This window comes from Erpetoichthys calabaricus, chromosome 4 (assembly GCF_900747795.2).
Source record: "Erpetoichthys calabaricus chromosome 4, fErpCal1.3, whole genome shotgun sequence".
In the NCBI taxonomy this organism is placed as follows: domain Eukaryota; kingdom Metazoa; phylum Chordata; class Cladistia; order Polypteriformes; family Polypteridae; genus Erpetoichthys; species Erpetoichthys calabaricus.
In genome coordinates, this window is record NC_041397.2 from 213,379,436 (window position 1) to 213,399,796 (window position 20,361).

Consider the following 20,361-nt stretch of genomic DNA (forward strand, 5'->3'; position numbering starts at 1 on the left):
TGCGCAGAGCGAGCGAGCAAGTGCAGGTTCGCATGCAGCTGTACGGGAAGCCTGGGTGTTGGGCCGACACCCAGGGGTTGTAGTAGTGGTCGCTCCCGCTGAGTGATCATATAGCGGGAGTGACCAGTGAAGGAGGATGACTGGCCGCATAAGGCCGGGAAGGCAGTTGGAGTCGGGAGGCTTGGTGTGAAGTCCTTGATGTGAGTGTCCTGGTCATCAAGAAAACCAAGTCTCGGGCCTGGGATGAGTGCACGACTGAAGCCAGGATTGGGAGGCCTCCAGACCAGTCGAGAGGAGTGAAGGTCAGCTGCAGAGAGAGTGTCTTGCCTGCTGCAGGGCCCAAACGGGAGAAGCAGTAGAGACGCTAGGGTAAAAGAAGCACTGGGCTCTGAATTGTATTTTAAAGTACTGCTTCCAGCGTTGTTTTAACCTCGTTTTTAAGGATTGTTTTTCTGTTGTTTTTTTTTTAACCTCCACGTGTTTCACTCACTTTTAATGGATTATTTATTTATTGAAGATTGTTTTTAAGACACTGTTTTGTCTTGGTAGAGTAATATATATTGCTCTACTTTCCCCAATTGTATTATTAATGTGTAGCCTTTGTCAGAATGCCTCAGATATCACAGACTTACCACTGTTTATAAGGTATTATAGTATATAACTTATCCCCACCTTCCCTTCTATATCTATAACCTCAGGCAATTAGATGTAGTAATAAGACAAGCAGGAGTTAAGTTACACATAAAATAATGTATTATTGATAATAATCATAAATAATAACAATATGCAAAATACATTTGAATATTGGCAACCATACAACCTGATTAAATGGTAATGTGTAGTTTCAGGTGGCACACAGACTTGTAGTTATTTAAAATGTCTCTAGTTAAGGCATCATTGGTGTTCAGCTTTCTTCAGAACAGGCCATATGCCTGTTCCAATATGGCTGCTAATCTGTGGTCTCCATTGTGTTGTCCTTTCAGTTCATGGTGTGATGGTTTTCATCAGTTGTTGGTTAGTAAGAGATGCTTCTTTCAGATGTTAGTAAGAGAGATAGAATGTGGTTGAACAAGCAGATTTATAGATTCTCTGCCCAACCCCTACAGCCAATAGGACCTCATGGTACTTAAAAGCTTCTGATCCAAGCCAATTCCAAACAAGCATACCTCAGACCAAGGAGGAAGTACAACATCTTAAAACCTGCCACCCCCCAAGACCATATATTAAAGTAACCTGGCTTCCTTGCGGGGGTTTAAAGACTTAAGCAGAGAAACACTCACCAAACTGGTTTAAAGCAACCCCCAACTCTTTCGTAAAATTCAAAGAAACTCAGTCGTAAAAGGGGGGGCAAACACGAATGCCTCTCACCAAAGTAACACTAAATTACATTGCTTTGCCTAAATTACATATTTATCAAGTTATATGCAAAATCTCACATCACAACAGACACTGCACCTGATTTATTTGAACACTGTTTTGTTGTGTTGTGTTTTAATAAAAGCACTTTTTCACCATCCCCTTGCTATATTGTTGCCTTACTGCTAAGCTCATCGGTAACATTACCAATGGTGTAGGGTTCAAGGGCTCCCAGACAGCAGATGGGAGCATGAAGCCGAACCCGCATTGTCACAGGGGGGTTCAAATATTCTACTGTACTGATAGAATACAAAGAGTTGAGCTGCTTTTCACTTTATAGGTTTATAGTGTCTTTATGGCTGTGTGTATAGAATACAATGAAATTCTTATTTAAAAGTGCTAATCATCAAGAACATGTTGCCATTCTGTGTCTCCATGACTAGGGAATGTGTGCCTTGAAACTTCTTTCTTCTCTATACAGTTCATTCACAAGGATCTAAGAGAAATTAAGCACCAGATTTTAAGTTAGCTACCAAAGCAGTGCCAATGGTAAGACAAACAGACAGGTGCTGCAGTTGGGGTTATCACAGAAGGATCAGAGTGTCCCACTGTAGCCCCCCCAGGGCAAAAACAACAGACAGGGACTATTTAACAACAAAAGGACACTAATAAACATATCTGCAATCAGAAGTCTTTTCATTTGGCTTGTCGTGCATCACTAGAGTCATTTTCAGCATCTGGGATCAATTTGCCAAGGCACTTGCCTTTGACTGCCACCAATGCACCACATCCTTCTCACTCCTCCCATAGGTGGTGGATACAATGGAGGACAGGCCTGTTGCTCATTCATGCTGTTCCTCACCAGGACTCATGTGTAAAGACCTGTCCACCAGGAGCATTGCCATCAAGCTCACCCTCCAGGTCTGGCTATAGGGTAAGGTACTCAGTTTCCCTTTTCAGGGTGAGGTTACTGGGATTGAATTGTGGTGTTTGAAAGATGTAGAAGACAAATACAAGAAGTGGAAATGAGCTTCTTTTGTAGGGTATCTGGGCTCAGCCTTAGTGATACTATGAGGAGCACAGCCATTTGGAAGGTGCTTAAAGTAAAGTTGCTGCTCCTCCGCATCACAAGGGCCCAGTTGAGGTGATTCGGGCATCTAATTAGTATGCCTCCTTAATGACTTCCTGTGGAGGTGTTTTGGGCATGTACAAACTGGAAGGTGATCTTGTGGCAGAAGCAGGAAAGACTGGGGAAATTATATCTCCTAACTGTCCTAGGTGGTGTCCTAGGAATGCCTCAGGTTCCCCGAAAGGAGTTTTAGGAGGTGGTGGGGAAAAGGGATATCTGGGCATTTTTGCTTAAACTGCTGCCCCTTTGACCCAGACCTAGATAAGTAGGAAAAATGAATAGATGGATTGTTAGGCATCATTTGTGTCTATTATCCAAATATTCTTATAGCAAACTTCTTCTGATTGTTATTTTAGCAAATTAATGGATTTGTTCTGAAAAGCCCAAAGCAACTTGATTTTCCTGACCCTTTAAATAAACTTTCAGAAACATGACAGGCGGAAGTTATGAATTATTTGTAATTTATGAATAATAAAAAAGGTTAATATACTCCCTAGTTAGATCTTACCTAATCATGTAAACTGTTATTGATAGCTATGTTTACTGCACATTGATGTCAAATATAGGAAAATACATGAAGAAGTTCACTTGTTGAATGAAAAACAAAAATGAAAATTACTAATACATGCATGTATGTGAATGGTTGCCACTGCTCGCCGGTAACTTTTTATCTTTCTTAACTTTTTTTTTTACGATTAACTTACAATCTAATGGACTGAGCAACTGTTTTAATTTTCATTTTGGGCATATTTATTCGCTGAGTTTTATTTTTCAATCATTTAAAGCTAGACTGATTTCTAACTCGACTGGTGATTTGGCTGTGTATGGACTATTTTTCATCTCCGCTTTGAAACTTACCTGGCTTTGTTCTCCGGACATCTGAGTTGTCTGCGTCTTCGCTTAACATGTGGACCGGTAGGATATTTATTTGGTCCGTGTTTGTTTGGTCCCTTCTGTCACTTGCTATCCTACCTGTGACAGGCCTGCTTCAGTACTCAGCTGCCGAGCTCCTCCGACTGCACTTCCACCTGTCCGAGCCTCCGCTGACTGGACTGTATCTCCACCCGGACATCGTATTCCTCCTCCATTGGTGATACATCCACCGCAGGTCCTGCCGGAGTAACCAAGCTGACAGATCGAAAATAATAAACTCCATCTGGCCCAGTTCTTGATGTCCTCCACGTAATTTAGGCAGAGTCATTGACCACAGTGTGTTAGCCAGCCTAACCTGATCGGCTAACACCGTTGCTAAATGCGATAACGCCGTTGTCAACTTCGGTATGTTGAACATCCGCTCACTTATGAGCAAGGGGACTCTCATCCACAATCTCCTCATGTTATAGTAAGTTTTGTTATTTTTAATGTCACTGTTCTCTGTGCCCACTGTTATGGACTCATTCATACAGGCAGACCAAGTATGGTACACAGGGGCACCGCATCTTCATTTAGAATTGCCGAGCCAAGCACAGGACTAGAGAGCCAAAAGACAACTGGAGAATTGAATAGTCAGCCTAAAGATAGACTAGTATATTTCGGTCCTCTGTCAGCACATTATCCTTGTTGGGAGAATGAGAACTGTATGTAGGCATTGTGCTATTTCTGTATTTTTGAAGGTGGGGTTTGAGTCCTTTCCTGTCCTTGTTTGGATCCAAGAGAAGGAGCCTGCACATGGAGCAACCAGAATATAAGGATGGACCTACGGCCAACACTTTGAAGCTGCCGGGCGGAAGATTATGTCTTCTGTCCAAGGCTGGGCGGAAGATTATGTCTTCCGTCCGGTGAAAATCCTTTCAGCGTGGCGACGAAAGATGGCAGACTGCATAGGTCAAGACTCCCACATTGCTTGACATGTCTGTCATAAGCTTCCTGTCTGTAATACCACGTGAACCCGTCAGTAAAGAGTTAAATTACCCTTTTTACTTCTCGTGTAATCTTTTAACCGTCTTATTGCATGCTGGAGGGGGATAATACCTTTTTATTTATAATTATTTAAATTCAGGTTAATTAAAACGCCGCAATTGAAAAGAACACATTTCCAGAGAGCTAATGCCTCTTAAGGAAACACCTCACTGATCGTAAGTTTGACTTTTTCTGTCTAACCGAGACATGGCAACAACCTCATGACTTTTCCCAACAACGAATCCACTCCCCCAGGGTTTGTTTACATCTCTCAACCCTGTGGCTCTGGCCGGGGAGGAGGTCTTGTGTTAATGTATCGTGAGAAGTGGAAAGTCCTGCCATTTTCTGTTCCTGCCTTCAGTTCATTTGAATCTCTTGTGTGTCAATTATTCCTACTATTATTGCAACTGTTTACCAGCCCCCTAAATCAAATAATGACTTTCTGAATGACTTTGCTGTTTTTCTTACACATTTATCTACTGTTTCATCAAACATAATACTTCTGGGGGATTTCAGTATACATATGGATAATATCAATGTCCCTATTACTAGAGACTTTACATCCTGCCTTGAGAGTTTTGCATTCCAGCAGCATACTGATGTTCCCCCTCATTCCAAAGGACATATCTTGGACTTGATTTGATGTTCTGGAGTTACCCCGCTTGATTGTACTTCAGATGAACTCTCCATAACTGATAATTTTCTTATTTCATTCAATGTTATACTTGCACTTTCCAATACTAAGCTTTCCCGTCTTATGTCTTTCTGTAATATTAAGAATATTAACTTAGACTCTCTTTCCTCTAGTATTGATTCCCTTATGGATATTCATAATTTATCCACTCCTGAAGAACTGGTCTCACACTATAACACTGGACTTAATGGTATTCTTAACTCTGTTGCTACATTAAAAACTAGATCTGTTTCTTTCTCCTTTTCTGTTCCCTGGTTCACTCCTGAACTTCAGCTTTTGAAAGCCAAAGGCCGGCAACTTGAACGGTTGTATAAAAGAAACTGGACTCTTTGTTCACAAAGAGATGTACAAAAACCATATACTTTATTACAAGGACTGTATTGCCCAAACTAAATCTAACTATTATGCTCAAATTATTTCTTCCAATGAAGGCAACACTGTTTTGTTGTTTTCACTGCTTAATAATATCACACAACCCCCAGATTCTTTACCTTCTCACCTTTACTCAATTGATTTTTGCAATTCCCTTATGTCCTTTTTTAATGAAAAAATCCAGAAGATTCATCAATCTCTCGGTACGGATTCCTCCAGTACTTCATTTGAATTTCACCCACCAACTCACTAATTTTCCTCTTTTCAGCTTCCTACTTTCTCAGAAATCTCAGATCTTGTCTGTAAGTCTAAGCCATCCCACTGTCAACTGGACCCCCTCCCTACAGTTCTGGTCAAAGCCTGCCTCCCCTCTTTGGTCCCTCTTATTTCTGCTATAGTCCACTCTTCTCTCACTGCTGCTACTGTTCCTTTATCTTTTAAAACTGCTGCAATAACCCAAATACTGAAAAAACCTGATACCGATCTGACTAATTTCAGTAATTTTCATCCTATTTCTAATCTACCCTTCATTTCAAAAATTCTTGAAAACATAGTGGCTATTCAACTTCATTCTCATTTGCCTCAAAATAATCTGTATACACAGTTCCAGTCTGGTTTTGGTCCCCTCCACAGTACAGAAACGGCACTTATAAAAATTACTAATGACCTCCTTATGGCAGCTGATTCTGGTTTAATTACTATTCTCATCCTCCTTGATCTGAGTGCAGCCTTTGACACTATTTGTCACACTATTCTTCTCAATAGATTATCTTCAATTGGCATTACCCACACTCCACTAGATTGGTTCAGATCCTACCTCTCAGGCGGCACTCAGTTTGTTCAGATTGAAACTTTCACATTCCAACCCACCGCTGTTACTTCAGGTGTACCCCAGGTCTCTTACCTGGGGCTCCTCCTTTTCATTATTTACCTCCTTCCCCTTGGTAATATCTTTCGTAAATATAACATTAGCTTCCACTGTTATGCTGATGACACCCAGCTCTATCTCACTAGCAAACCTACTGCTTCCTTTCCACCCTCCTCACTTATTGATTGCATAGCAGAAATCAAATCCTGGTTTTCTTCAAATTTTCTTAAATTAAATAGTGACAAAACTGAGGTTCTCCTCATTGGTACAAAATCAACATTATCCAAAACTAATCATTTGTCATTTGTTATTGATAATTCCTCTGTCTCCCCTTCCCCACAGGTTAAGAGTCTAGGTGTAATCCTTTAGAGTACTTTATCCTTTCAGTCCCACATCAATAACATCTCCCGGTCTGCATATTTCCACTTGCGTAACATTAATCGTATTCGCCCCTCCCTCACTCCCCACACCACTGCTATCCTTGTTCATAGCCTTGTCACTTCTCGTCTGGATTATTGCAATTCCATTCTCGCAAATCTCTTTATAAGCTTCAACTGGTCCAAAATTCAGCTGCCTGCATCATCACTAGAACCCCCTCTATTCACCATATTACTCCCATTTTGCAGCAGCTTCATTGGCTTCCAGTTAAGTTCCACATTCAATTCAAAATTCTTCTGTTAACTTTTAAAGCTATCCACCACCTTGCCCCTACATATCTGTCTGACCTCCTCCATGTTGCCATTCCCTCCTGTACCCTTAGATCCTCTTCCTCCATCTACTTGACTGTCTCCTTCATCCGTCTTACCACTATGGGCAGCAGAGCATTCAGTTGCTCTGCTCCCCAGCTCAGGAACTCACTACCAGCTGAGCTTAGAAATATTGAATCATTTTCACTTTTCAAATCTAAACTTAAAACTCATTTGTTTAAGACTGCTGTTTCTCTTTGATTACAATTGCTCTGTCTGATTTTAATTTTTGTATTTTAGGTTTGTTTATAATCTGTGTTTTATCTATTGTTTGGTGTCCTTGAGTGTTTAAGAAAGGTGCCTACAAATAAATAAAATGTATTATTAAAGTAAATGAAACATTTGAGTAAAGGATTGAAAGAATATTAAGAGTAGGTGCTTCTACACTTTAGAAATCAAAACAATTAATAGTGTCTCATGTGTACAGTACAACACGGCATAAAAGTACTAGGCAGACATGTTTGTTCATCATGCTGGCTACCATGACTTAGTGCCTCTAACAGAGGGTTGAATGTTGTGGTATGTTTGTCATGTTCTTCAGTAATGAGGACTGTACATCCTCTAGATGTGCCACAAAGACCAGCAGCTAATGTGATATTTGTATGGAAGTCAAAGGGAAGGATGTCGTGACTATGGACAGCTGTGGATAAATAAGTAAACTACCTGGCAGGGATGTTCACTCATTTTTTTTTTAATTCAAGGAAAAAGATAACAATGCAAGCAACTGTGAGTCTTCTAAATATAAACTGAATTTAAGGTAGTTTCTAGTGGGTTTTAATGCACAAAACCTTAAAAAAAATCTTTTTTTATGGATAAAGTGTTGCAACAAACACATCTTTTGTTATTTTTTAGTTATGGAAAAGTGACATATGCTCTGTCTTCCATAATGTTCTCCACAGTCAGTCAAGTAGGTGCTCACTTCATACAAAAATATGTCTATAGTCTAAAATATTTGCTTTATGATAGTTTGTGTCTACTGATTCCCTTAGAGGGTAATATCATAAAATTCAAACTCATCTTATGCCTACCAATCTTTATCCTAATTTAAGGTATTCATGCAGAATATGAATGTGATTATTTCAAGAGCATGAGTCTTCAGTGAAAATGTGAAGAGTATGATATAAACAACCTACCACAGCCATTCTATTCATCAGATCTCAACCTGAGTGAAGCACTTATGGAAGGTTCTGGTGGTGCCTAAAAAATGATGAATTAAGAAATTATGGTTTATGGGAAAATGCTGCTGCAGACTTCCAAGAGTTGTAGACAATTGTTGAATCTATGTCAAAGCTTGTCCTGTGTCCAGGGCTATATTAAGGCAATCCACGATAACATTTTATTTTATCATACTGTACATAGATAGTTATCATTTTTCTTCAAGGGTGTGATAGAATGTGGATTGAGTGTATCCATATGCAGAGCTATTCACTTCCTGGTTATTTGATAACTGTAGATTGGGTAAAGAGAAAGTTAAAAGCACTGCAAGATATTTTGATATAAACCATTGAGTCCTTCACTGCCATCTCCATAACTGTTCCCAGAGGAAGCTGATGTTATTTATTTTTCTCATAGAGTACAGTATGTTGAGAATTTGCTGATTTGCAAACAATATAGGATAGCCTCTGGACATGAGATGTAATAAGCTAATTGAAAAATCTGCTGTACAAGAGAGTAGTTTGCAGTGTATTTCACAGAAATGGATTACATAAAACCTCTACAACAACAGGATGCTGGTTTGAATCCTAGCATGGTCATTATTAGTGTATAGTATACAAATTGTATTCATGTCTGATCGGGTTTTCTCCATGTACGCCAGTTTCCTTTACAAACACTGATAGTATGCTGGGGCCATATCCAGGGTTATTTCCGGCTTTGTGCAAAATGTTGCTGGGACTCTCGCAATCCTGAATTGGATTTAGAAAATGAGCAGAAATATTGTTCTGAGATTAGTGCAGAGGGATAGAAGTTTGTGTATTTGTACTGATCTATTCAACACAACATTTATATATGGAAATTGTTGTTGAATGGTACTTTACCTTGTTTAAATATAATAAATTATGTTTTGAAATTATAGAGAGGAGATCTAGTGGCTTTACTAGGTTGAAGTCACACTATTTGATCTTTTGTGTGTGACATCTAAAACCTTCATAAGATAGCTTTATATTGTTAAGGATAGTTTGAAATTACAGCAGTGTAGCCTTCTGCATTGCAAGGTTTAACTTAAGTGACATCAGAGACATGTTGTTTGCTAGAAATCTTGCAAAAGCTTGCATGTTTATTATGTTTTACTTGCCAAAAAAGGCAAATTTGTACATTCTCCCCATGTCTTCACTGGTGCACTGGTTTCCTCCCACGTTATAATGAATTGCATTTTTTGGAACTCTAAATCGGTCTTGTATTGGCAATTTTGTGGGTTAATGTGAGTGCGCCCTTTAATAGACTAGTATCATGAGTTTGTCAGAAACACCTAGCATGTGCTTTACCTAATAGCATCAGTTAAAAACACTTGGTATTTTCTTTATATGGCTTGTGTTTGTGTCTACACTGTGGTTAATTGTATTGCCTTACTGCTGATGCCCGATCAGGTGGCTCATTTAAAGTGGTAATTTGATATCATTACCGCTAAACACAACACAAAAGCAATTATTACAATTTTAGACGTGATATTTTAAAAATAAAATTTTTTTGTAAATAAAGTTTATAGATTTTTATTTTACATATTTAGCATGGGAACACATAATAATATTTTGTTTACTCTTCTCTACATCCATGCCACGAATGCACATACTTTTTTTCAAACATATCTGAATGCCTATCAAAAAAGAAAAAGAAGTAAGAAACTAATATGCTTGTATTCATGGCTGTTTGTAAATTTAAATTTAAAAAGATAAAAAAGAGAGAATATTTTGTAACAGTTGTTGGAATTTCCATGAGAAAGGATAAAAGTTTGGAAAAGTACAAAATGAATTTTAGAAAAGAGAACTTTCTTCAAAAGTCTGAACATTTGTTATTTGTATAATAAAAAATGTGAGCACAAATAGCAATTCTACATGATGCATCTACTTGACTGCTTGATTCAAGAAATCGTGATTGCATGTTGTACTACAAGTTTGGGACCTTTCATTGTTCTACTGCACTGTGACACCTAGTAGGCCTAACCAAACTATGCACTGCCATATTAAAGAAGAAAATCCACAAAATACTCAGTACATTAAAAAAACACTTGACAATCAAGCTCTGCAGATATTATAACAATACTAGAGAAGTTGTGCAAAGCTTAACAAAGAAAGAATAACGTAAATAAAAGAATAGCATCTATTAGATCTTCAAAGTGTAAAAGACCTTAATATAATTCCGAATCACACACTTTTCCTTAATTATCCCATCCCCAATTATAGTATGTTAATACTGGGTGAGTTCTATGGAAAAAGTACAACAAAATGTATGTTGAAGTACCCTTCTCGACAAGGTAACTGAATGAATTTCAGCCTCTATCACTGGGCATCAGCAGCAAAACAACACGAAGTAAAGAACAGTATAAAGAGACTAAATCTTGTATTTCCCGCTTGTAGTCCTGGAGAATTTCTTAATTCTTGTGTGTGTGTGTAGTGTAATTCACCTTGGATCACTCAGGATGGTTAAGAATTAGAATAATTTGTTTTTCAGCAACATGCTCGATTAGGAGAAGTCTGGCTATTAAAGAACTGAATGTCTTCTTGAAGCTTTCTATAAATTAAGTAATTTAGAAATACATTTCCTCAGAAACTGGGCTCTTTAATGACCAGCATCCTTTAATTAAGCACATTACCTCCAAATCAATGAATAACTTTCAGGTGAAGGGAATTTAGAAAATTGATGTTCCTAGTGTCTAGAAACAGTTGATTTAAAGTGAACCATAAAAGTTTATGATTATGAGCTGTTCAAGAACAGTTTCGGAGGATTTTATATTAATATGATAAAGTGGGAGTATAAAATCATCAAATTCTGTATTTACAAGATTGGCCGTTGTCCGAGAAAAGTGCCTGGGAATTTGAGAAGTGAGGTAAAGGCAAAATGATATATTTATCTTTTTGAATTAATTCTCTTTAATCAGCATACCTACCATGCTTAAAAATATTCTAAGCTTGTGTACCCAATCTGGCTAATGCTTTACATTACTGTACTTCAATTTTTTTACAGAGAAAAAGGCAACACATTAAAAACACAGAAACAAGAACTCAGCCATCAGAAACAAACTTTGTACAAATATAGTACTAAAAGTAATACGGTATAACATCGGATCATACCTTTTACAATTAAAATATAACACTTGATTAATAATTTAAAGGCAGAGACTGTTCAGCCTACTATTTAAATCTGAGAAAGTTTGTTAAAGTAAACTAATCTAAAAGATTAATTGCATTTTTTGTAAAAGAGTAGCTGAACTGATTGCTTTTTACCCTCTGAAATGTGAACCTGTGCCCTGGTGGGCAATAACTTGAATTTTTAATTAAGTGGGTAAGTTTTGTTTGAGAGAATACATCCTGCTTTCCTCCACATTTGCTTATTAAAAACGTCTGACGTTATGGAACCTTGTTTCATTGTGCATTTTTTCATTTTTTTTGTTCTATGTTAAGATTTCCAATAAGCTAGCAAAACATCACTTAAGACAGATTTTATACAAGATTTACAGTAATAAACTGACATTGTAATAGAATTTGAACTTAAAAGACTCTTCTTCCTTAGAGGTGCTACAGACTACTTCTATAGTTTGATAATAAGATCTGAGTCCTGATTATTCTGATTATCCTAACATTCAACAATCTCCATTCCCTGGTTTTTGATGAGTGTTTGTTGTGGGTAAATGGTGTTCCTTCTAAAATCAATTATTAGTTTTTAAAATTTTTGTAATTTCAAGTTATGGGGGAAGAAATCATTATACCAGTTAACAAAATTATGTGCCACTGGACCATGACTCATTTCCTTCATATTAAGTAGGCTTACAATCACTTAATCATCAGTAAATTTTAAGATGAACCAATTTTTATATTTGCTATGACAATCATTAGTGTACAGAATTTACAAAAGAGGTTAAAGAATGCACCATTTGGATAAGGACAACCTATTACGCAGACGGCCTTTGCTTTCATAATTTGAGTCATATCTGTTTAAATGTCAGTCAGCCACCTCCCAAGTTAAAGTCCATGTTGAAATCTTTGTGAAGTCTCTCTGCAACAAGGTGGAACTGGATGGTATCAAAGTTGATGAGACGTCTGCAAACAGGAGCCTCATATGAGTCTTGATACCATCCAGGTGGTTGTGCAAACAATGAAGCAAAGTAGCAGTAACAGCCTTGGAGGCAAATTGAAATGTATCTAATAAACCTTAAGGTTCCTCTGTCAGGTTCTTCTTGTTATTCAAATTATTTCTCCGCCTCTTCTGACAAATATGAATAAATCATATATCTTGAAAGCTGTAGCAAGAGAGTTTATTACATGTAGAATATGCTAATCTGTCTATTATTTGGGAAGATATCGATAATGAATTGACGGAGAAAGCAACAATTTTTGCTTAGATATTGGAAATTGATTTTGGTGATGACACTGACAGTTTGCAAGTTTGACTTGGTTTTGATTTATTTTGGGCAACAATGGATGTTAGCTTATAGTGTAAATGTTAAAGTGAAATCTCTTTCCATATCATACTTTGCTAGTTGCTTGTCACATTTCTAAGTGTTGTAGCAAGTGTGTTATCAGTGTTGAGTCAATTTTACCCAAAACCTGTATCACAAATAGTACATATCAACATATATCAATACATAAGAACATTGCAGTTTATCTGAGCTTATGTTTTTTGTAACATTATAATATAATATAAACATATTTTGTTTAAACAAACACTTTCATTTGATTTATTTGAATAACATATCTTGCACATTATGTAAACAATGAAAAATATTCAATAATAAATTAGTCCAGTTGAAAATTTGCTTGAATGCAAATAATTCAAAGTGTTTAGTTTAAAAAAGAACAGGATGAAAATATGAACGTGGTCTAATTTTTACCTATGGTTGCATCCACAAGTGTTGTTAAACTTTTCATTTTGAGCAAGGAAGCTACAGTATGTTTAAGGCTTTAGCTTTACAAATGCTTCTGGTTTCAAACAATATGCAATGCATTGCCATTGTGAGCTTTTATCCATGACTCTAAGTGTAGGTGGTTTGCATTTATTGTTGATTGAGATCTGTTGGTGACCAAAAACATACTTATGTGAGCCACTGTTTCAATCTAAGAATGGATGGTTTTCTTTACAATTACAATAATGGCTCCACAGCACTAAAACATTTATATATACACAATGATGTTGTTTGCTATGACACAATGTCTGTGCTTGTCTGAACAACATAGTGCATTTCTTTTAATTATGTAATGTTTTTAATTAAGCAAAAAAATGCAATTCAACTAACTGTTCTTTGCAAGCTTTTACAAATTGTTATTTGTTATAAATTCTGTTAAATATTGACCAATTCATTTTATTAATTTTTACTATCACTCACAAAATATATTTTTCTTCCAGTCAAAGTAAGCTTTGGCCTGCTTTGACTCAGTAGCTGAAGTAAAAGTAGAAATTAAAATATGAACAATAAATAAGACACAGTGATTGAAAATTTCAGTGCATTCCTAAATGATTTATTTATTCTCCCACGCAGCAACACTACAGTATATTAAGTTTAATCTTTTTTGTTGAGTAGTTCAAAAAAAGTTCTTGTTATTCTTTTTCAGAAACTCCTGAATCTGGCCCTGAATTTCTTCAGGAACCTGATGACATCGTCTTTGCGCTTGATTCAAAAGAAAGACAAGTGTCCATGCAGTGTGAAGCAAGAGGAACACCCTCACCAACATACAGGTATGCATATGATCTTTAATTTCAGACTTAAACATATGGGAAACTGGCTTTACTTTGAGAATCACAGACAAGCCTACAAATTTTAAGGACCAGCAGGTCAGAGATCTCTCTTGCAGATCTTGACATCTTTATGCCATTAATCTCTGACCTGGACATCAAACTTCCAAGCAACCAGATGGATACACAGACACACAGATGTTTAGATATGTATCAGAAATGTGGCTTGTTCTCACAAAAAAGCCAAGGCATATGAATCCCTAACAGAAACTATGAAAAGAGTTTCTTATAATAATAAAAAGGTGTATTCAAAAAATATTTCCGAAATAAAACAAAATTTCCAAAAAGGTCTGGAAATTTCCATATGAAAAATCCAAATGATAAAAATCAGAAACCTAGGGCAGAAAAAAATATCCAAAAACCAAAATAATACAAGTCAGGAAGTTACAACAATTCATAGAGGAATCCAAGAAAGAGTAACTGAATAATACAAGCACGGGCTAATTCCTGTACACTAGACAGAGGAATCTCAGGCCTTTAAATAGGCCAAGTGTGATCACAACTATGTTAAGGGGCCCCGCCCCCTTTCGCTCAACATATAAAAGAAAATACAAACTGAACTGAAATACATAGCAATAACACAATAAGTCAAAAACAAAAACCTACTATATGAAAATATCAAACAACAGGACTTAATAAAATATTAAAATTGCAAAACAATAAAAAATAGATAGATAGATAGATAGATAGATAGATAGATAGATAGATAGATAGATAGATAGATAGATAGATAGATAGATAGATAGATAGATAGATAGATAGATACTTTATTAATCCCAAGGGGAAATTCATATACTCCAGCAGCAGCATACTGATACAAAAAAAAACAATATTAAATTAAAGAGTAATAAAAATGTAGGTAAAAACAGACAATAACTTTGAATAATGTTAACGTTTACCCCCCGGGTGGAATTGAAGAGTCGCATAGTTTGGGGGAGGAACGATCTCCTCAGTCTGTCAGTGGAGCAGGACAGTAACAGCAGTCTGTCGCTGAAGCTGCTCCTCTGTCTGGAGATGACACTGTTTAGTGGATGCAATGGATTCTCCATAATTGATAGGAGCCTGCTGAGCACCTGTCGCTCTGCCGCGGATGTCAAACTGTCCAGCTCCATGCCTACAATAGAGCCTGCCTTCCTCACCAGTTTATCCAGGCGTGATGTGTCCTTCTTCTTAATGCTGCCTCCCCAGCACACCACCGCGTAGAAGAGGGTGCTCGCCACAACCGTCTGGTAGAACATCTGCAGCATCTTATTGCAGATGTTGAAAGACGCCAGCCTTCTAAGGAAGTATAGCCGGCTCTGTCCTCTCTTGCACAGAGAATCAGTATTGGCAGTCCAGTCCAATTTATCATCCAGCTGCACTCCCAGGTATTTATAGGTCTGCACCATCTGCACACAGTCACCTCTGATGATCACGGGGTCCAGGAGGGGCCTGGGCCTCCTAAAATCCACCATCAGCTCCTTGGTTTTGCTGGTGTTCAGGTGTAGGTGGTTTGAGTTGAACCATTTAACAAAATCCTTGATGAGGTTCCTATACTCCTCCTCCTGCCCACTCCTGATGCAGCCCACGATAGCAGTGTCGTCAGCGAACTTTTGCATGTGGCAGGACTCCGAGTTGTATTGGAAGTCCGATGTATATAGGCTGAACAGCACCAGAGAAAGTACAGTCCCCTGCGGCGCTCCTGTGTTGCTGACCACAATGTCAGACCTGCAGTTCCCTAGACGCATATACTGAGGTCTGTTTGTAAGATAGTCCACGATCCATGCCACTAGGTATGATGAACATCATATAATGAACATCACAAAATGAACAAGCTTAGTTAAAAAAGACAGAGAGTTGGGTACAGTGCCCTGATTTAACCATAAGAAAGGTAGGCCAAGGAGAAAACACCAGAGGTGTTAAAAACATTCTAAATGGGAATGTTTGGGTCCATGTTGTTTTTCAGTGCGATTGAAGGTTCAAAGATGCATGGATCAAATGACCCCCATAGACGGAGTTCTAGCATGGTGCCCCTAAAGGAAACGGAAGGCTACATAAGATTTCAGAAGTGGCCCCAGTATGGAGTATAAAGCTACTCCATGGCCAAAAGCTCTTTAAGAGTAGAGCTCAGACATGCAACATTGGCAAGTACTCAAATGACCAGAGAAAGAGACACTAGTGTCTGGTGAGAGAGAGAGAGGGCAAGACAAACCAGAATGTTTGTGTAAGTTATGGTAAGCAAATGGGTGAGCCTCCTCTCCATTGATGACAGAGGGTCAAGACCCAGTTAGGTAGACCCAAACCAGCAGTAAATTTACTCTCATCTCTCCTCACATCTTATTTGGATTTTAATTGTACCATTTTTTGATTTTTCCTTCCTTGATTCTGTTTTGGGTTACATATATCTTAATTCAGTGACCCTCATTCACAAAATATCAATAAACTACACGATGTTCAGAATGCGGCTATCAGATACCAAGCACAATTATAACATTCTACCTAGGATGGTTCAACTGTCCTGACTTCTTGACAGAGGCAATATTGTCTGTAAAACAGTTACATTCAGTTACAAGGCTGCTAGTACTAACATAGCAAAACACTGTTCTTAACTCCATCTAAACTTGCAAGACAACTAAGAAAGTCTGAGGCTGATCTGTAGCTGTCCTAGAGTGTCATTGCAAATCTGTCAGTGAGAATTCTTTAGTTTTGAGGCTTCTTTCCTACTTTGTATAACATTCTAGAATGGTTTTACTATGGGTAGCACAGTTGCTTTATGGATCCAGCATTCTAGGTTCAAGTCCTGTACCTGGTCTTTGTCTGTATAGAGTTTGCATGTCCTCCCTGTGTGTATCCTCTGGATAACCCAGTTTTTATTCCATATTATATAATTAAGATACTTGGTGGTAAGGTTTCTCCTATATTTATGAGTGTGCACATGAGTATCCCCTCTGATGAAGTAGCAACCTGTTTGGAACTATTCTCTGTCTTGAGCCCAGTGATGCTTGAATAAACTTTGTCCTCTGTAAAGCTGATTTTGCCTAATCAGGTTTAAGAATTTTACCTTTTTGTTTGTTCCAATGACTTTATCAGGTAGATGCTGAAATATAAACTCTCTAGACCTTTAAAGCACATAAAAACTGTTAATTCAACTATTTAAAATAAATGCTGATTGATAATATAACATTATAATGATATATTAAATATGCATTTTGTGCATACTATATAGAACACAAGAAAACTCTTATGCTTTATGGCAAGTGATGAGGCAGGGCGAATCCCAAAAACACATCATCTATGGTGCTACAATAAACCACTAGCTTGTCAGCTTCTAAGTTGATCTGGTGCTGTTCTTATAGTCTGCTAACCTTTTGTTGTCCCTGCTATTCAAACTCCAAGGTTCAAATCAAATGCCACCTTCTAGGAACGTCTCCCTTTTACACTGGGAGGACTGAAAGGTGCAGTACTTCTCTGGCTCCATTGCCTTCAAGGGGTGGTTTCTAGAGTCTATGTGGGAAAGGGGAAACAAGACTGTTAGTGGCAGTGCCCCCTCTTGTCTCAGGGTGGTACCACAGACCTTAACTGAAAGTGGACTGCCATCCTCTGGTATTTATGCATGACAACAAGTAAAACAAAAGCTTTCCATGCTGGGTGATTTAGCTCTTGCAAAACAAACCAGATTATATAATGTGAAAATTCCTTCTGCCTTCTCAATGTCTGTACCTTCCTAATAAAGCATCTTTCATTTGGCTAAGCTTTTGTTCTTCATTCAGGCCAAGCAAAGGTGATTTTTTTAAGTCATGCCCAATCAAGAAATGGATAATTGCATGTAATTTTATGGCACCAAACGCTTTTGAAGTTTTGACAGCACTTATGAAATTGGAATTGTAAACTACAACTGTATGTGTACTCTACCTGTAAGGTGCAAGGGCTTAAGCACCATGCAAAGAAAAATGTGTTCCCATTTTACAGTATTTTCGTAAAATTTGAATCGAAAAACACAATATCATGTTACAAAGAATGTGTTTTTGATATGAGCTTTGTAAAATCCACTTGGCAAACAAACTGGATTGTTTTAGGGTTGTTGTACTCTAATCATGGTAATGAAGTATAGCAACATGGTGCATGTTGATTAGCTTATTCAAGTAAACATTTTGTTTGTAGTCTATGCATGTGACAATAATTGCCTCATAAACCTATCAACATTTTAACATATTTATTTTTTTGCTTTGAGAAAAGATTATTACTTCTTTAGAAATTAATGATGCTGCATATAAATGTATGCGCCTTATTTTATTGAGAATGTTTCTGACTGTGCTACAGTGGAGATTAACGTTTCTTTTAATGTTATAACATTTTTTTTTAATATTACAAGACAGATTTGATTATTATACCTGATTTTAAAGAGAAAACTACTTTTTTGACTAATGTAAACTAAACATTAAAAATGGTTGTGATACTAATTGAAAATATTATGGTTGTGGACACTATGGATAATTTATCAGCAAATGGTTAACTTGTATAGTTTACCTAGACGTTTATAATAAATCTGTTTAAATTATACTCTCAGAAAGGGTCAATGCATTATCTTTTTTGTCACAGTTTATACTTTTATGTTTGAACAAAATGTATTGTGTTATTCAATTAAAAACAATTCATATTTTTAATATTGATTTAGCTTTAAAATGCCAGTTATAGACAGTAGATATCTGAAACAAACATTTATGTAATTTTTGCATTACAGATGGCTGCACAATGGAACGGAAGTAGACTTCAGCAGTGACATTAGGTATAGTCTTATGGAAGGGAGTTTTGTCATCACAAATCCAAATGAATCAAAAGACTCTGGGAAATATCAGTGTGTGGCAACCAACATTTTTGGCACTATCATCAGCAAGGATGCATTGCTACAGTTTGCCTGTGAGTATATGCCTGCAAAGTTACTTCTATTTAAAAGTACACTTTGTATTTAAATAGTTGATTAGAACATACGTATATTGATGAGATGTGAAGAAGAAGTAAACATTGCCTTACAGATTAAAAAAGAGCAAAAGGACCTAATTAAGGCAAGGAATTCCCCAAAGTTGGATAACCAAGTTATAAAATCATTTTAACACATCATCAGTACAGGTCCCAGTTTCACACATGTAGCTCTCATCACTCTCACATTATACAGTTCTTCATAAAGTATTTAGTGAGTGCTTTAGCTCCATGTCATCCTAGATTAAGCTCAAAATGCACAAAGAAATCTCATATCATTTGACTGAATTCCCTTCGATATTATAAGAAAATAGACATCAAAACATAACTTTAACGATATTTTATAACAACTGATAAGGCATTACAGATAAGTATAGCTGTGTATACCAAAGTCTGAATTCATGTGTTAGGTGTTTCATTTGTTAAATGACACCTGACATGTAACATTGTACTGTGTAATTTTATATTACTATTAATATCAAATCAGATTCCTAGCATTTTTTTTTGAATGAGACTGAGTTCTTAATATGAACACAAGGAACAAAAACATGCAATAAAGTGCGGACTAACACTAAAAAAATGTAAAAAGTAAAAAAAAAGTACCAAAACTAAACTGAAATCCTTTTTTTGGCCTATAGTAAACATGTGCTCTAATGTTGCTAATTTAAGAAAAATAAGTATGCATTATACTGGACATAAAGCATGGTTTTAATTCAAGACTTCTTTAGTTTTATATTGTGTAATACATTTATGTTATCTTACTTGGTACGTATGGTACGTATACGTAACCTCCAAGGGACAAAAACGCTGATACTGCTTGGGATTTTTTTTCTGACTGAAAGCACATATCGCACATTTACTAAACAAAAAAGATATGAGTGCAGACTCTATTCAGCTTCGTGATAGGCAACATTTAATATTGTGATTATAGAAAATAAGGGGTTCTTTGATGAAAATGAAAACATCTTCGAAGTAATGGCCATTTTTGCTTTAGATTTGTACCAGCAAAACATGCTTAAGGCAGCATTAGCATACTAATAGGTGCATAGATTAATTTATGCAGCAGTGAACTGTGATGACAATACAATGATTTATATCTTGTAATTGCAGGGTAGAGGATTTTTATTTTTTCATCAGATTAGGAAAAAAAAATCCCCAATTCTGGGTGGCAAATTGTATGTAAATGATATCTTTAACTTTTTATTCTAATCATAATTGTGTGTAGGACTTGAATAAAAAGTTCAGAAAACATGCCTATTTTTAAGTGTTTATAGCTCCATATCTTCTGATGAAAAAGAATTCTAGCTTAATGCTTACAGTCGGTTTTAAAAAAGAGAAAATATTTAGAAATACAGCAAATAAAATTATTGACTAATCAAGCTTTTTATATTTATAGCAG

The 20,361-nt window shown here is 36.8% G+C and overlaps 1 protein-coding gene across 4 annotated transcripts in view; it reads left to right on the forward strand.

Moving 5' to 3' along the window:
- Nucleotides 1-20,361, forward strand: part of cntn5 (contactin 5) — a 1,396,083-nt gene that overhangs the window by 788,288 nt on the left and 587,434 nt on the right. For all 4 annotated transcript variants that reach the window (XM_051926456.1, XM_028800281.2, XM_051926458.1 and 1 more), the window contains 2 exons: nucleotides 13,826-13,949; nucleotides 18,727-18,902. In XM_051926456.1, coding sequence (XP_051782416.1) covers nucleotides 13,826-13,949; nucleotides 18,727-18,902 — 300 coding nt within the window. The remainder of the gene's footprint in view (nucleotides 1-13,825; nucleotides 13,950-18,726; nucleotides 18,903-20,361) is intronic.